This window comes from Thamnophis elegans, chromosome 8 (genome assembly GCF_009769535.1).
Source record: "Thamnophis elegans isolate rThaEle1 chromosome 8, rThaEle1.pri, whole genome shotgun sequence".
NCBI lineage: Eukaryota > Metazoa > Chordata > Lepidosauria > Squamata > Colubridae > Thamnophis > Thamnophis elegans.
In genome coordinates, this window is record NC_045548.1 from 45,337,374 (window position 1) to 45,352,217 (window position 14,844).

Genomic DNA, 14,844 nt, shown 5'->3' on the forward strand with positions numbered 1-14,844 from the left:
AAGTATATAATGATATATATAAAAAAGGAAGACAACTATATGTGAACAAAATTACTTAAGGTTATTATATTTATTATACAAATAACATAGAGGCAATGAAATTACAATGTTTAAATAAAGAAATAAGCTTAAGTCTTCATATTGCTGAGAATAAGGCAGCTTACAAATTTAATTAATAACATTCCTTGAACCAAACCTCTTTACAAAAGTATTCAAGTATCCAAAGAAAATTTTGAATATTTTGCTTTGAAATAAATAATCCACTTGTTCCACCCTGAATGATTCTTCCAATTGCTCTCTGACAAATTATTATTTAATCAGATTAATAACAAAATACAGATCCATTTGTGTATGTGATTTATATGCAATTTTGATATTAAAAAGGGTGTTTTAGTTCAGAAAATAGAAGAGCACATTTGTCAAACCTGTGTATATGCCATATTTATAAAACACTTTTCCACTTGAAGTTAGGAGAATTTTCATGTACTGTAACAGAAAGAAGGATCATATAAATAACCTAATCAGTAAAATTACCTCCCTGCGTCCCATCAGATCGCATAGAGTTGGCCTCCTCCGTATTCCATCCGCCAGTCAGTGCCGACTGGCGACTACTCGGAGGAGAGCCTTCTCTGTTGCGGCTCCGACACTATGGAACAATCTCCCCGTGGAGATTCATACCCTCACCACCGTCCAGGCCTTCCGCACAGCCCTCAAGAACTGGCTAGCCCGTCAGGCCTGGGGATAATCTTATTTTTGCCCCTCCCGAATGCTGAGTGAATGTTGAGTTTTACTGTCTAATTTATTTTTGTGCACATTTCCTTTGTATTGTCCTACACTCCCCTTCCTTTTTGATTGTAAGCCGCCCTGAGTCCCCTCAGGGAAAAGGGCGGCCTATAAATGTCTAATAAATCCAAAAAAAAATAAAATCCAAATCTAAAACTACTTTTAATGCCCTAAGTGGTAATATCTAAAATATTCATTTTAAAACACTTAGGTGCATATACATATTAACTACATTTTAAAAAGATACATTAAAAATCATGAAATCCATGTAATTTTTATATTTTCTGATGATGATATGCTGAGGAGCATTTTGTCAGGTAGTTTTAGCCATTCTTTTAATCACCTTTATAATATTTTTAACACATTATTTTTTTCATCACATAAAAATATATAAATAATCTTAACCACCACAATTGGGACTGACAAATTCCATTGCTAAGTGACAGAGTTGTTAAGTAAGAAATCATGTGAATTTGATTCGCAGGCTCCTCCATTGATTCTTGTTGGTAGCTTGTTGGTAGCCGGCTATGAATGTGCAAAGTAAATAAACAAGCAAAAATAAATGATGTTCATGTGACCATGGGATATTGTGAGGTCTGTAAATGTTCATTGATTGTGAACAGTCCAAATTCTGACCATGTGACTGCAGGGAAGCTGTGATTATCATAAGTGTGAGGACTTGAAATTTTATCTTCCTTTCATCATTCAGTATCCAACAATGTAATTGTTATATATAAACAGTGAAGTTACTTACCAACTTTCCCTTCTTTTTCTAGCTTCTTCAAGTGATGTGAGAGATTTATTTCCGCAGCTAAATGCAAATGAACAGGTGTGTCCTGGAATAAAGCATTCCAACAATGCATATTAATGAAACTTCATTTTTTTAAAAAGTAAAACAATTACCAGATCTCCTCAAATTTGGTACGGATTAAAACACTTTACAGGATTTTTATGCAAATAGCAGAAATTGTCCAATCAATTCCTATTTTAATTGGGGGAGGGGGAATTGTTTAGCTGTATCATGAATCTTATACATTTTCTCTGAAGAACTTTACTTTTTCTAGGTCAGTGATGGCTAACCTTTTCCAGTTGGAGTGCCCAGACTGCCCAACCCCCCAAATACAATGCGTGCACCCCCTCACATTTGTGTGCAACTCCGTGCACACCCTCAACCCCTGCGCATGCACATGAGAGCCTTCAACATGTCCCACCCCCGTGCAAGTCCCTCCCGCATGTGCCCCACCCCCTGCATATGCAGAAGAGACCTGAAGACTAGCTGGCTGTTGGGAAGCATATGCACATGTATAGTGGAGTTGAACTGAGGTGACAGCTTGCATACCATCAGAGAGGATGCTGTGTGCCACCATAGGTTTGCCATCACGGTTCTAGGTCATCGCATGAGTTTTTACTAGACATTTATCCTCAACTTCATAGTGCAGAGGAAAATTCGTAAAATTTGTTTCATAGAATTCTGAGTGGTAATTATTCTCCTAATACAATCTTACAACTAAACCCTGAAAACAACACAAATCAAAAGCTTATAGAGATAATATATCCAGATAGAAGCTAAAAAAAAAAGGGGGGGGTGTTCATCACACATTTGAAAGTCCTTGGCAATGAGCCAAGTCTTCAAGGCCCTTTGGAACACCAGTAAAATGGGGCGGGAACATTCATATATCGTAAAGGGAATCTCATTCCAGAGGGCAAGTGTTGCTACAGAGAAGACGCTTCTCTTATTTTGAGTGATTCTTTGCAAAAAAGATAATAGGGATATAGGGAACTCACTGACTCTGGGGCAGAACATTCTGTAGAACTTAGGAACATTTCATGCCCCACCCCTGTGGTCCCCTCCCCCATGGCCCTGGTGAACCTCCTCCTAGACCACAGTGAAATTGATTAATTTGATAGTGTCTGGAATAATTTCTTCAAGCTAGAAGCAGTTTGAGGCATTCAAGAAATAGTGTTTTTGTTCTTGTTCTACTTTAGTTGAAGTTATTTTTTTAAAAGAAGAAAACTAGTGGAAAAAACATTAGCGGATTTTACAAAAAAATGTGTCCAATTTTGGAAGAGCTATTTAAAATATGAAGAAAGCATGATAATCTTAATATTTTTGTATTAATACTATGTACTTTCCAGCATACAACCTGGTGCAATGTATATTTCTTTCTGGTTTCTGAAAGCAAGTACACATGCATGGTGTTCTTTAGATAAATGTTGTTCTTGCTATGAATCATTAATTTCTTTTATATTGCATTGCATTCTGCATAACTGAAACCTATTTTTAACCCAAACCAGATGCCATCTGTACCTTGTAAACGATTTTCACAAGTTCCTTTGCTGTGAGAGATTTCCCAGCATTCTCATCCAGGATGTGTAGGATTTGCTGCTCACGTGCATTTCTATGTAAAATATATTCTTGAATTTTAGCTCTTGCTTCTTTTATTACTGGCCCATGTCCTATAAAGACAACAACTGATGTTTCATTAACAAAAAATTCTGGGAGAACTTACTAATTAATAGTGTGTACAGGATACTTTTTAAGAAGAGATAATTTGTTCATACTGCAGAGTTAACACAGGACAGCCCAACAGCTTCTAATTTTGTAACGTGTCTATTTGTTGCAGCATCTTTCCTCTGGAATGGGACGCCTAGAGACACAGATGTTCCCTCCTCCCCGACATTCAGGAAATTATTAAATGCTTTCTTCAAATTATGCCTTGATATTATAATTACAGCATAGTTCCAGGCTTTGAAGGAAGGTGAAAGATGAGACCTGCTAGACCCCCCCCCCCCGATTTTATGTAATTTTTGGCTACTCAAGAGTCTTCTATCTAAAAACATTTTTAATTGTAAGCCACCCACAGTCGTTGGGAATCTGGTGGTCTATATATTATGTAAACAAAAAAATGAGAATTGTGATAAAAATGCTGGATGGAATGAAAAAATTACAAGTTCAAGTCTTTGATGAATATGAAGCCAATGCTGTTACCTATGGCTTTGGTTCCATCTACATTTCATAATAATAGGTATGGGGATAGAATGGAGAACTTCTACTCCATCTGGACCATCTTGCATTCCCAGAGAAAAATACAGGATAAATAAATACAGTAAATGTATGTATTGTAAAATACGTTCAATTTGTTACATCCCTAAACAGCAGGTTGAATCTGAGAAGACTTTTGGCTTAAGTATTATTGTGATATTCCAGTTCCATGATTTCTTTCATAGATTAGTTTGGAGGTCCTGAATTCTGAATACTGTTGTCCTTATGGGGAATTGGGGAGATGGGTAAAGACAGAGAGAATGAGTGTAAAAAACAGACATTTTAGCAGCCGAAGGACTTTTTACAAGTTCAGTAAATAGAGGATACATTTCATTTACTAGAAAGGAAACAACAAATTATATTACTATAGTCTAAAGCAAAATGAAACAGAAATAGTGTTTTATTTAAATAAAAAACATCTGAACTCTCCTCCCACAGGGACCACTTTCTATGAAGCTCCAGATGTAGATTTACAAGGTGAGAGAGTCTTAAAGCTGGAACATTTTATCATAGAATAGTTTCTTATGGAGAAAGAAAAAATACAAAATATTTTGCAAACAGAAATCAATAAGAGACACTCATTCCTATTTCCACAGTATCCATGATTACAAAACATTGAGATAAAAAACCTCTAGGCTGCAATGCAGCGTTTGAGACACTTAAAATAATTATACTTGTGGCAAAGAGCTAACACAATATCAAATGTATAACTTACCTGGGTATATTAAATCAGCTTTCATACCCAGAAGTTTTTCCAATGACTTCATGTAGTCATAAAGGTCTTCAAACACTGTTGTTCCTTCTCCTAAAATACAATCACCAGAAAATATTGCATTTTCTTCTAGCAGATGTAAAGCCATGTGGTCATCTGTATGTCCTGGGGTATATAATACCCTGCAGTGTGACAGAGAAGTGAAATGTGATTGTAATATTCAAGTTGTTCTTCAAGTTCTTCAAATTGAAGAAAGTTCTAACAGTGGCAAATAAAGATATTTTTAAAAAGCTCAGATCCAAAATTTAAATGAATGATCCGTATACTGTGTGGAAGCAGAGGTATGAGCAAATTTTTCTTTGTAAAAGTATTTTTAAAATAAGGACAAACTTTAACTTACCTCTAGCTTAAGATAAATTTCCTAAAGAAACCAAAGCAGATAAAGGCAGAAACAAGGAGATAAAGTCATTCCAAAAATAAAAAAATAAAAATCAACCATGAATAATTTTATGCAAATTGCCATCCACCAGAAGCACAGAAACCTGTGTACCCCTACCATGTATACAGGTAGTCCTTGATTTATAGCAGTTCATTTAGTGATTGTTCGAAGTTACAACAGCACTGAAAAAAAATTGACTTATGACTGTTTTTCACACTTCTGGCCATTGTAGCCTCCCCCATGGTCATGTGACCAAAATTCAGCTGCTTGGCAACTGACACATGTTTATAACAGTTGCATTGTGTGACCACTTTTTGCCATCTTCAGATAAGTAAAGTCAATGCGGAAAGCCAGATTCAATTAACAGCCCTGTTACTTGAATGTGGGGAAGGTTGTTGAGAAGGTGGTGGCCTTTCAGCTCCGTCCTTGGAGGAAGCTAGTTATCTTGATCCATTCCAGTCTGGCTTCAGGCCCGGCTACAGCACAGAAACCACTTTGGTCGCATTGACCGATGATCTCTGGAGAGCCAGGGATGGAGGCCATGCCTCTATCCTGGTACTCCTGGACCTCTCGGCGGCTTTCGATACCATCGACCATGGTATCCTTCTGTGGCGACTGCGGGAGGTGGGGGTGGGAGGCACTGTTTTACGGTGGTTCTCCTCTTACCTCTCGGACAGGTCGCAGTCGGTGTTAGTCGGAGGGCAGAGATCGACCCCTAGGCCCCTAACATATGGGGTGCCGCAGGACTCGGTCCTGTCCCCCCTACTTTTCAATATCTACATGAAACCGCTGGGCGAGATCATTCGATGGCACGGGATAAAATACCACCAGTATGCGGACGATACTCAGTTGTATCTGTCCGCCCCGTGCCAATTCAATGAGCGATGGACGTGATGAGCCAGGGCCTTGAGGCTGTCAGAGACTGGATGGGGGTTAACAAGCTTGTGCTCAATCCGGATAAGACCGAGTGGCTGCTGTGCTTCCCTCCCACTAATTGGCCAAGTGTTCCATCTCTCAGGCTGGGGGGGGTCAAATGCTACGCCCCTCAGACAGGGTCCGCAACTTGGGAGTCCTCCTGGACCCACAGCTGACTTTTGAACACCATTTGTCAGCTGTGACCAGGGAGGCATTTGCCCAGGTTCGCCTGGTGCACCAGTTGCGTCCCTACCTGAACCGGGAGGCCCTCACAACAGTCACTCGTGACCTCTAGGCTGGAGTACTGCAATGTGCTCTACATGGGGCTGCCCTTGAAGAGTATTCGGCGACTTCAGCTAGTCCAGAATGCGGCCGCGCGAGCGATTGTGGGTGCACCTCGTTTCACCCACATAACACCTATCCTCCGCGAGCTGCACTGGCTACCTGTTGATCTCCGGGTACGCTTCAAGGTGCTAGTTGTCACCTACAAAGCCCTTCATGGTATTGGATCTGGGTAGTTGAGAGACCGCCTACTGCCAATTACCTCCACTCGACCAATTAGATCCCACAGATTAGGCCTCCTCCGAGTTCCATCAGCCAGTCAATGTCGACTGGCAACCACGCGGAGGAGAGCCTTCTCTGTGGCAGCTCTGACCCTATGGAATGAACTCCCCGTGGAGATTCGCACCCTCACCACCCTCCAGACCTTCCGCATAGCCCTCAAAACCTGGCTGTCCCGACAGGCCTGGGCCTAAAGACCTTCACCGTACCCGAATTGTATGAATGTTGTGCTTTTAATGAGGTATTGTCCTATATGTAACTTGGTTTGTCTCCCCATCCCCCTGAAATGTGAGCCGCCCTGAGTCCCCCCAGGGAAAAGGGCGGCATACAAATATTAATAAATACAAATACAAATACAAAATACTAACTTAACAACTGCGGTGATTCATTTGTGGTCCTATGTCGCGGACTAATTATACTGAGAAAAGAACATCACTTAAAGATATTGGAGCCTGAGCATACACATAGACGGAAACCCAGGTTAGGGTTTTGAAGAAATTTCTTTTGAATATTGTGCAGAAAATATTATCAGAAACTAGTAAGAATAGTCAATATTACAGAGATAAATATATGTACTGTATGCATTAAAGATAAAGGTTTTCCCTGTACAATCATTTTCCACTCTATGGGGCAGTGCTCATCTCCGTTTCCTAAAAGGGAACCACCACTGTCTGAAGACACTCTGTGGTTGCTTGGCCAGCATGACTATATGCCAAGGCTCACGGAATGCGGCTACTTCCCACTGAAGTGGTAGCTATTTATCAACTTGCATTTGCATGTTTTCAAATTGCTGGATGGGCAGAAGCTGGGGCAGATAATAGGAGCTCACCCATTCATGTGGTGCTCAGGTCTCAAACCTGGTCTCTTAGCTTTCCAGCTGATAGATTCAACCTTTTTAATTGCTGAGCCATCACACCCCCTATTCATTAAAGGCTAGGCAAAACATATAATCTATCTTAACTAATCTCACAAGCCTTTTTAGTTCTGAAATGATAAAAATGAACTGTAAATGAACTGAAAAAAAAATTTGTACATGAAAAAGTTGCAAACAGCAATATGAAATGTTTACATTTACCTGAGAGTAGCTCCCTCTGTGTTTAAAACATCTCCATCTCTTAAGTACACATACTTCTGCTTTCCTTTTATTATTTCTTCTTGATGTGGGTTACGTGGAAGCTTGCTTATGCAATATTCATAACCTAATTTAAAAATTAAACAATGCGTCATACCAGAATTTAGTTGGAAATTCATATACCCCTTTTTAAAAAAGATAGTATTTCTACATGAAATCAGAACTGAGACACGTGGAACTTATGACTATCTCTGATCTTAAACCAACATAAAATAACTCCAAATGATTTCAAATTTTGGAAACAGGTAATGCATTTACAAGGTTGCTTCATGTTATTAGTGTTTTCTTTTTAATGATTTTTTTAAAAATAAAATGGATTTATGTTATTATACAAGTGCAGATTAATCAAGGCAGAATGTATGTTCTATGCTATGCAGGCTGCCTATTATTCAAATAATTGTGATAACAGCCTCACTACAGTCTAGCAAGTCCTTTCTAGACAAACAAACAAACAAACAAACGTTTCTTTTTTGGAATATCAAATTCTACAACCTTAACTGGTTCTAATGAAATAATTGTTAAAATCCATATTAGCAAACATGCATGCAAATATTAAAACAATCAATGTTCTTTATTTTGCAAAGAAGCTCCATTTCCTCCTCTCATGAAGAGATTTGAAAAGATCCATTTCTGCAGGATTTTGGAGTAGCTTAACTTGAACAAAGCCAATACAGTTGGGAAGAACCCTTGTTTTGGTGTTTGGGAGATCATTCAGCTCACCCTAGTGATAATGTAATTTAGGTTGGTCCTTACTTTTAAAGAAAAATAGATCATACACATACTTTGAGATAAAAGTCCTTCTATTTAAAATAAATGTTTGAATTTCTACATTCAAAAAAAATCAGTGAAAGTTTTAACTAATATTTATTTTAACTAATTTTTGTATACTTAAATCCACAAAACTGATGCAAATGGGTAATGAGATATAATCTAGTATAATTATCAGCGTCTTCCCAAATCAGCAGAGAAAGAAGATGGCATCTTCAATTTTTATGAGTAAATATGAGGCAAATTTATTTAAGATAAATTTCTCAGTTTAACAGAATGGCAAATGTTATATTTTTATAATACAGGTAGTCTCAATTTATGACCAAAATTGAGACCATAATTTATGTTGCTAACCAAAATGGTTGTTAAGTGAGTTACACTTAATGCTTCCCCCTCTCAGATGACCATCCTTTTCATGGTTGGCATGCTTACTTGTTATTCAACAAAAAACTGGATAAGAATTTCAAAAATCATATTTTAAGAAATGCCTTATTGCGGGTTTGGAAAAAATATCAACATAAACTAAATGACAAATTGCCCATGTGGGCAATTCCTAGACATGCAATTGAAAATATGAATATAGAACAAAAACACGATAGAACCACTTATAGACAACTTCTTAATACAGAAAGAGGGGTGCTGCAATTAAAATCCTTAGAGGTACTTAAAAAAGAGAAGGTAGTTCAAACGTGGTTTCAGTATGGCCAATTACAGGCCAGGTGGAAAATAGACCAAAAAATAGGTTTTGTAATAGCTGAGGATAACTTGTTTAAACAAATAAGAGATCAAAGTTTAATGCACATAAAGAGGATATATAATGTATTAGTACAGATGGACTCAGAAACCGAAATGGTTAAAGATTGTATGATAAAATGGGCTCAGAATATTGAAGAACCTATAATGTTGGACACATGGGAAAAAATATGGGTAAGAAATGTAAAATTTACACAAGCACAAAATTTGAGAGAAAATTTTTATAAGATGTTTTATAGATGGCACTTAGATCCCAAAAAGCTTGCTTCTATGTATTCAAATGTTCAGCCTAAATGTTGGAGATGTGGTTCTCTCGATGCTACATATTTTCATATATGGTGGACATGTCGTAATGTTAAGGCATTTTGGATAAAAATTTGGTGGATCCTGCAAAATATCTTCAAAAAAAGGATAAAATTCACTCCCAAACTGTTTTTACTAGGTATATGTACTGACTTCGTAGCAGTAGAGATTAATTTGGTTCTGTACTTAATAACGGCAGCAAGACTTTTGGTGGCGCAATACTGGAAGAAGAAAGACCTGCCTACAATTCAAGAATGGACTTTAAAGGTTACAAACTTAGCCGAAATGGCGAAAATTTCAGCATATCTTAAAGAACATTCAAATGAGAAGTATAAACGAGACTGGAAAAAATGGATTGATTATATACAAAGCAAATACGGGACTAGGAAATTCCAGATAGCTTATGCTTAAAATTAGTAATAACGTAAATTGTTAAAAATTTGGGTAACAGCAAGAAGCTGAGTTCAATGTAGAGATATTTTAGACTGTGATTGTCAAAAGTTATACCATGTATGGGCTCTGGGAAGTCGGGGGGAGGGAAGGGAGGCGGGGATCTAGGGGGAGGGGGAAATATAATATGTGTTAAATTTTAAAGCATGATTGCACTTGTATACTGTGGTTTTTATTAATGTTAGTGTCAAAACAGAACAAACTGAATATATCGGAAAGTAAGAGATACCGAAGGGAGGAGCTGAATGAAAAAAGAAGGAGAGTAGAGAGAGTGAGAGAGAGGAGGAGGAGAAGGAAGGGAGGGAATGGATTAAGAGAGGGAGTGATAGGGTTAGGGTTAGATAGAGGGGGAGGGGAAGTAGGTGTAGAGGGGTATGAGAGAAGGAAGAATGAAAGTTGGAGGGGGATGAAAGAGGGTGTATGTTGGGCTAAGGCGGTATATTGGGTTTGTATTGTAGGGGGCATTCTCTATAAAAGCAAGGGCTGTGTTTATTACTCAATGTTATATGCCTCGGTTGCACAGTAAACATGTGATTGTATAGAATGAAATGGAAATAAAAAGATTTGTACCTAAAAAAAAAAGTGAGTTACACTTAATGTGTCCTTTTTTGCCACAGTTGTTAAGCAAAGCATTATAGTTGTTAATTGAATCACATAGTTGTTAAGCAAATCCCAAAAGTCACCTTTTCAGTGCTGTTTTAACTTTGAAAAGTTATTAAACAAATGGTTCTAAATTACCTGTACCTGATTTTTGCCAGTTTTAATTTTGGCTAAGCATATTAACAACTGATTAATTATTCCCCACCATGTCTACAGACAACAGTCTGTAAGTCCAATGTTTCTGACGTCCTTCCTTCTTTGCTTGTCTAGTATATAACATTTTCTATATACCGCTAACCTGCTTTGTATACAAAGTTTGCAAATTTTAAAAACTGAAGAAAATACTTACTGGCTGGAATATTTTCACAAATATCGGATATGCCTCCACTGTGATCATGGTGCCAGTGAGTTACTAAAATTTCCTGGATGGAAATGTTGAATTCATGGAGTGTTTTTTTCAAACAGCTTATATATTCAGGGATAGATGGCTCTCCAGTATCTATTAGGATCCTTCTATAATAAAAACAGATTAGGCCAAGAAAGGGTTAATTAATAAAAAATGATGCTAGCAACCTTTTGATCCAGGTTAAAAAAGTGTAATGTGACATGAAAAGAAATATAACAGCAATTAATTAATGGAATACCCTGCCTCCTAGAGTTGTGGATGCTCCATCACTGGAGGTTTTCAAAAATTGCTTGGACAACCATTTGCCTGAGATGGTATAAGACTCCTGTCTTGAGAAGTGGGCTGGACTAAAAGACCTCCAAGGTCTCTTCCAGCCCTATGATTCTACGTTCTATTTCCATATCTCAATTCTTTTGGGTAATTCGTAATCCTAAAGAAAATTATAGGAGATGCAAATCAATAAATCAGATTGGTCATATAGCCCATTCCAGTTTTCACTGAGCAGCTTATATATGTTATTTTATATGAAAAATATGCACCCAGAGTCACTTGATAGTGAGATGGGTAGCATATAAATTTAATAAATAAAATTCCATATCAGGAAAAATAAGTACACTCGTTCAAATACCCAAAAGAAAAATATTTAAGGACACATCTACTCTTAAAGCAAGATTGCGTTGCCTTTCTAAACCCAGTAAAGCTGGAGCCATAAACGTTTCAAGTGGGATGCTATTGCAAAGTTGTGAATGCTCCAACACTGGAAGTTTTTAGAAGATGTTGGATAACCATTTGTCTGAAGTGGTGTAAGGTTTCCTGCCTAAGCAGGGGGTTAGACTAGAAGACCTCCAAGGTCTCTTCCAATTCTGTTATTCTATTCTATTCTATTCTATTCTACTCTAGTCTACTCTAGTCTAGTCTCATAATAATACTATGAGAAAAGAGATAATAGTAAAAAAAATCATTTGGTCTATAAATCTAATCCAGTGAACAAAAGATACTTTATAACAAAATGGATCCAATATGATCCAATAAAAAATGTAATAAAGAGAAATTTGTCCACAGAAGGAGAAAAGTTAGAGGAGAGCAAGAGCAAAATAAAAATTGACAAGCTGAATGAGATTCCAAGTAAGACTTATATTGCCTAAGAGGAGAACTAAATTGTAATAGCCAAGATTCCAGATTGGGCTCTGTAGACGATCCAGACATGTTCCCTAGATAGAAATCATCATGAGGTCTAGCTGCTTTAAAATAGCATATTGGCTGAGACTGCCTTTATTTCATTTATCCTGCAATAAAGGAAACCAAAATTTACCTAGTTATTCCAGTTTTAAATTCGACACAATTTTCGCGGTGAATATGATTTAGCATGCTTCATTGACTTTTTGATTGATCTGGGAAGGGATTAGTCCTTCACTCATGGGTTCACTCCTTTCCCTTGGTCCATGGGGAATGGCCCTACTCTAGTCACTTGATCAGCATTCTCCCATATAATGGCTAACTTGCTCTTTCTAAAGTATTTGTCAGTGTTACCTACGCTCCTTATTTATATAAGTTTACTAGTGTAATTCTGAAAGCATCAGGCTTTAGGTTTAGAGCAGGGGTCTACAACCTTAAACACTCAAGAGACATTTGGACCCATTTCCCACAGAAAACACTAGGAGCCACAAAATCTGGAAGGGGGTGGATGGGCCAACTTGATTCCACACTCCTACCCAGTAAGATGCCCCCCCCCCCACCCCAGCCATGCCTATCCAGGTTTTGTGGCTCCCGGTGTTTTATTTTCTGAGGGAAAGGAGTATATCTCTCTGTATGTCTCTTTCTCCCTCTCTCTGTCTCTCTCTCTCATCTATCTGTCTATGCCCTACTGCCTAGCTTCACATGTCATGTGAATCCAACCACTTGGGCTATGGAGGGGGAGTGGACGCTGGCAGGCAAAGCCAAGCCTTACAGATCCATATAAAATAAGGCAACTCCAATCCGGATCCTGTCGGGGAGCCACAGTTGTTAAGTGAATTACTGCAGTCGTTAAATTAGTAACAAAGTTGTTAAATGAATATGGCTTCCTCACTGACTTTGCCTGTCAGAAGATGGCAAAAGGTATCACATGACCCTGCAACTCTGCAACCGTCATAAATATGAACCTGTTGCCAAGCATCCAATTTTTTTTAAATAAAGTTTTTTATTAGATAAACATTAAAAACATTGGACATAGTGGGACATTTCTGGCATAAACATTTCCATATAGTGACTAGTGACAATTACATTTTATATCCATTACATAGGTGTATGTAGTCAGTCAGATTACCAAGCATCAAAATTTTGATCACATGACCACAGAGAGGTGGCAATGGTTGCAAGACCAAAAAACACTCACAGGTCACCTTTTTCAGTGCTGACTTACAAGGGGCATTAAATAAATGATGGCAAGTTGAAGACTTCCTGTAATTTAGAGTCACTTTGGGTATTTCTAAACATGGCCTGTCCTCTACACCTGCAATCTCTCAACCATGGTATTTTCTGACATGGGATTAGCACCCTTTCAAAAGATTGTGAGGTTCATATTCAAAAACAGCCCAACCAACTCCTCATAGATGTGCATCTCTTCTGTGCCTGCAATCTCTTAGTTGAGCAACTTGACTAAAAGAATCTGACTGCACTTGTCCAGTCAGTCCCCATTAAGCATTAAGGAGACTCATTGGCAGGTTTCCCCCTAAGGCAGTGCTTCTTTTTTTTTTTTTTAAGTTGCTAAATTTCAAAGTCAAACATTAAAACACCAACTAACCTACAAGGGAAAAGGGAATAGCAAAACAAATTAAAAGTGATTAAAAAAAACACACACAAACATGTTTATAAAAAAGCTGACCTTGACAATTGCAGCTAACAAATCTTAAAGGTTGTCAAGTTTGAGACACTTTAATCTATGGAAAGGCAAAAGTAGAGTGTTTTTCTTAACTTGTCCAGCAAACAGCACCACTTACAGGCTTTGTCAATGAAGCCGAATAGATGTTTACAAATTTCCCTGAGCTTAAAGACTGGAGAACAGCACTTTCAATACAGCAATGGAAGAGTCCCAAGCCTGCACTTCTAGGGGAGTAAGACCCTGGAGTTAAAATAGGATTTCTGAATAGAGAAGATCGCATTGAAACGCTCCTAAGTTGCATTCATGGCTTTCACATGTATTTATTTACTAGATTTATGTGCCGTTCATCTGCTCCAAAGGCGACTTTAATTACATGCATAGAATAATACGGTTAGCGCTGTCTCCACCGCCCCCAAATGTTTATGGATTTGCCTTCTCCCGCCACCAAGCTATCCCAGTACTACCTGTACAATAAAGAGGAATCGTATGAATTAATACTCAAAGCAGCGCGTGAAAAGCAGGTCGCACTAGAATTCCTGGGCAGCCCTCGAGTCTCGCTTTGCTAAACGGAACGGAAGGCTCATGCGAAGAAAGCGCTTTACCCACGGGAGCCCCCGAGCCAACAGATCCGAGGGAGCGGCACCTGTCCCTTGCCCGAGCTGCTTCCCACCTACCTGGGCCCGGTTCCCACCAAGTAGGTGTTGGTCCCCTGGAGAGTCATGGGCCCCGGGTTACAGCCTAGGACGCGGATCACACGCGTCGACAGCTGCTCCACTTTGGGCAGCACCGACAACATCTTCGCAGCCACCTTCGCCCGCGGCCAGCCTGCAAAGACGGACAAAAAGAGAGAGCGAGCGAGAGAGCGCAAAGAACATAGAGATAGGAAAAAGTGTAGAGCGACTACTTTGGAGACTTTACTTGTTGGCTTTCTTTTAACGCACCACTGAGTATAATTTTATTTCCTACGCTCTTCTTTCCCCTTCCCTGGTTAGAATATGTTGGCGCACGAAGAAATCCAGAGTTTTTAAAGAGCGCGTCCAGGTTCACACATTGTGCTGAACCTTGCAAGGAAACGGAAGATAGCGGGAAATGCAAAGAAAGAGTTAACGCGATACTTCC

At 38.6% G+C, this 14,844-nt stretch overlaps 1 protein-coding gene across 2 annotated transcripts; it reads right to left on the reverse strand.

Moving 5' to 3' along the window:
- Positions 1 to 40: 40 nt before the first annotated feature.
- On the reverse strand, positions 41 to 14,803 carry LACTB2 (lactamase beta 2). 2 transcript variants are annotated; one of them, XM_032223068.1, is made up of 7 exons: positions 14,400 to 14,799; positions 10,809 to 10,972; positions 7,529 to 7,652; positions 4,542 to 4,720; positions 3,092 to 3,240; positions 1,538 to 1,619; positions 41 to 486 (listed from the first exon to the last, which is right to left on the reverse strand). In XM_032223068.1, the coding sequence occupies exons 1-7, from the start codon at positions 14,519 to 14,521 to the stop codon at positions 443 to 445; spliced, it is 864 nt and encodes a 287-aa protein (XP_032078959.1). In that variant the 5' UTR covers positions 14,522 to 14,799; the 3' UTR covers positions 41 to 442. The 2 variants fall into 2 exon arrangements, with proteins under 2 accessions (XP_032078959.1, XP_032078958.1); XM_032223067.1 differs by lacking the exon at positions 41 to 486 and adding an exon at positions 1,087 to 1,437 and having other exon boundaries at positions 14,400 to 14,803.
- Positions 14,804 to 14,844: the final 41 nt, after the last annotated feature.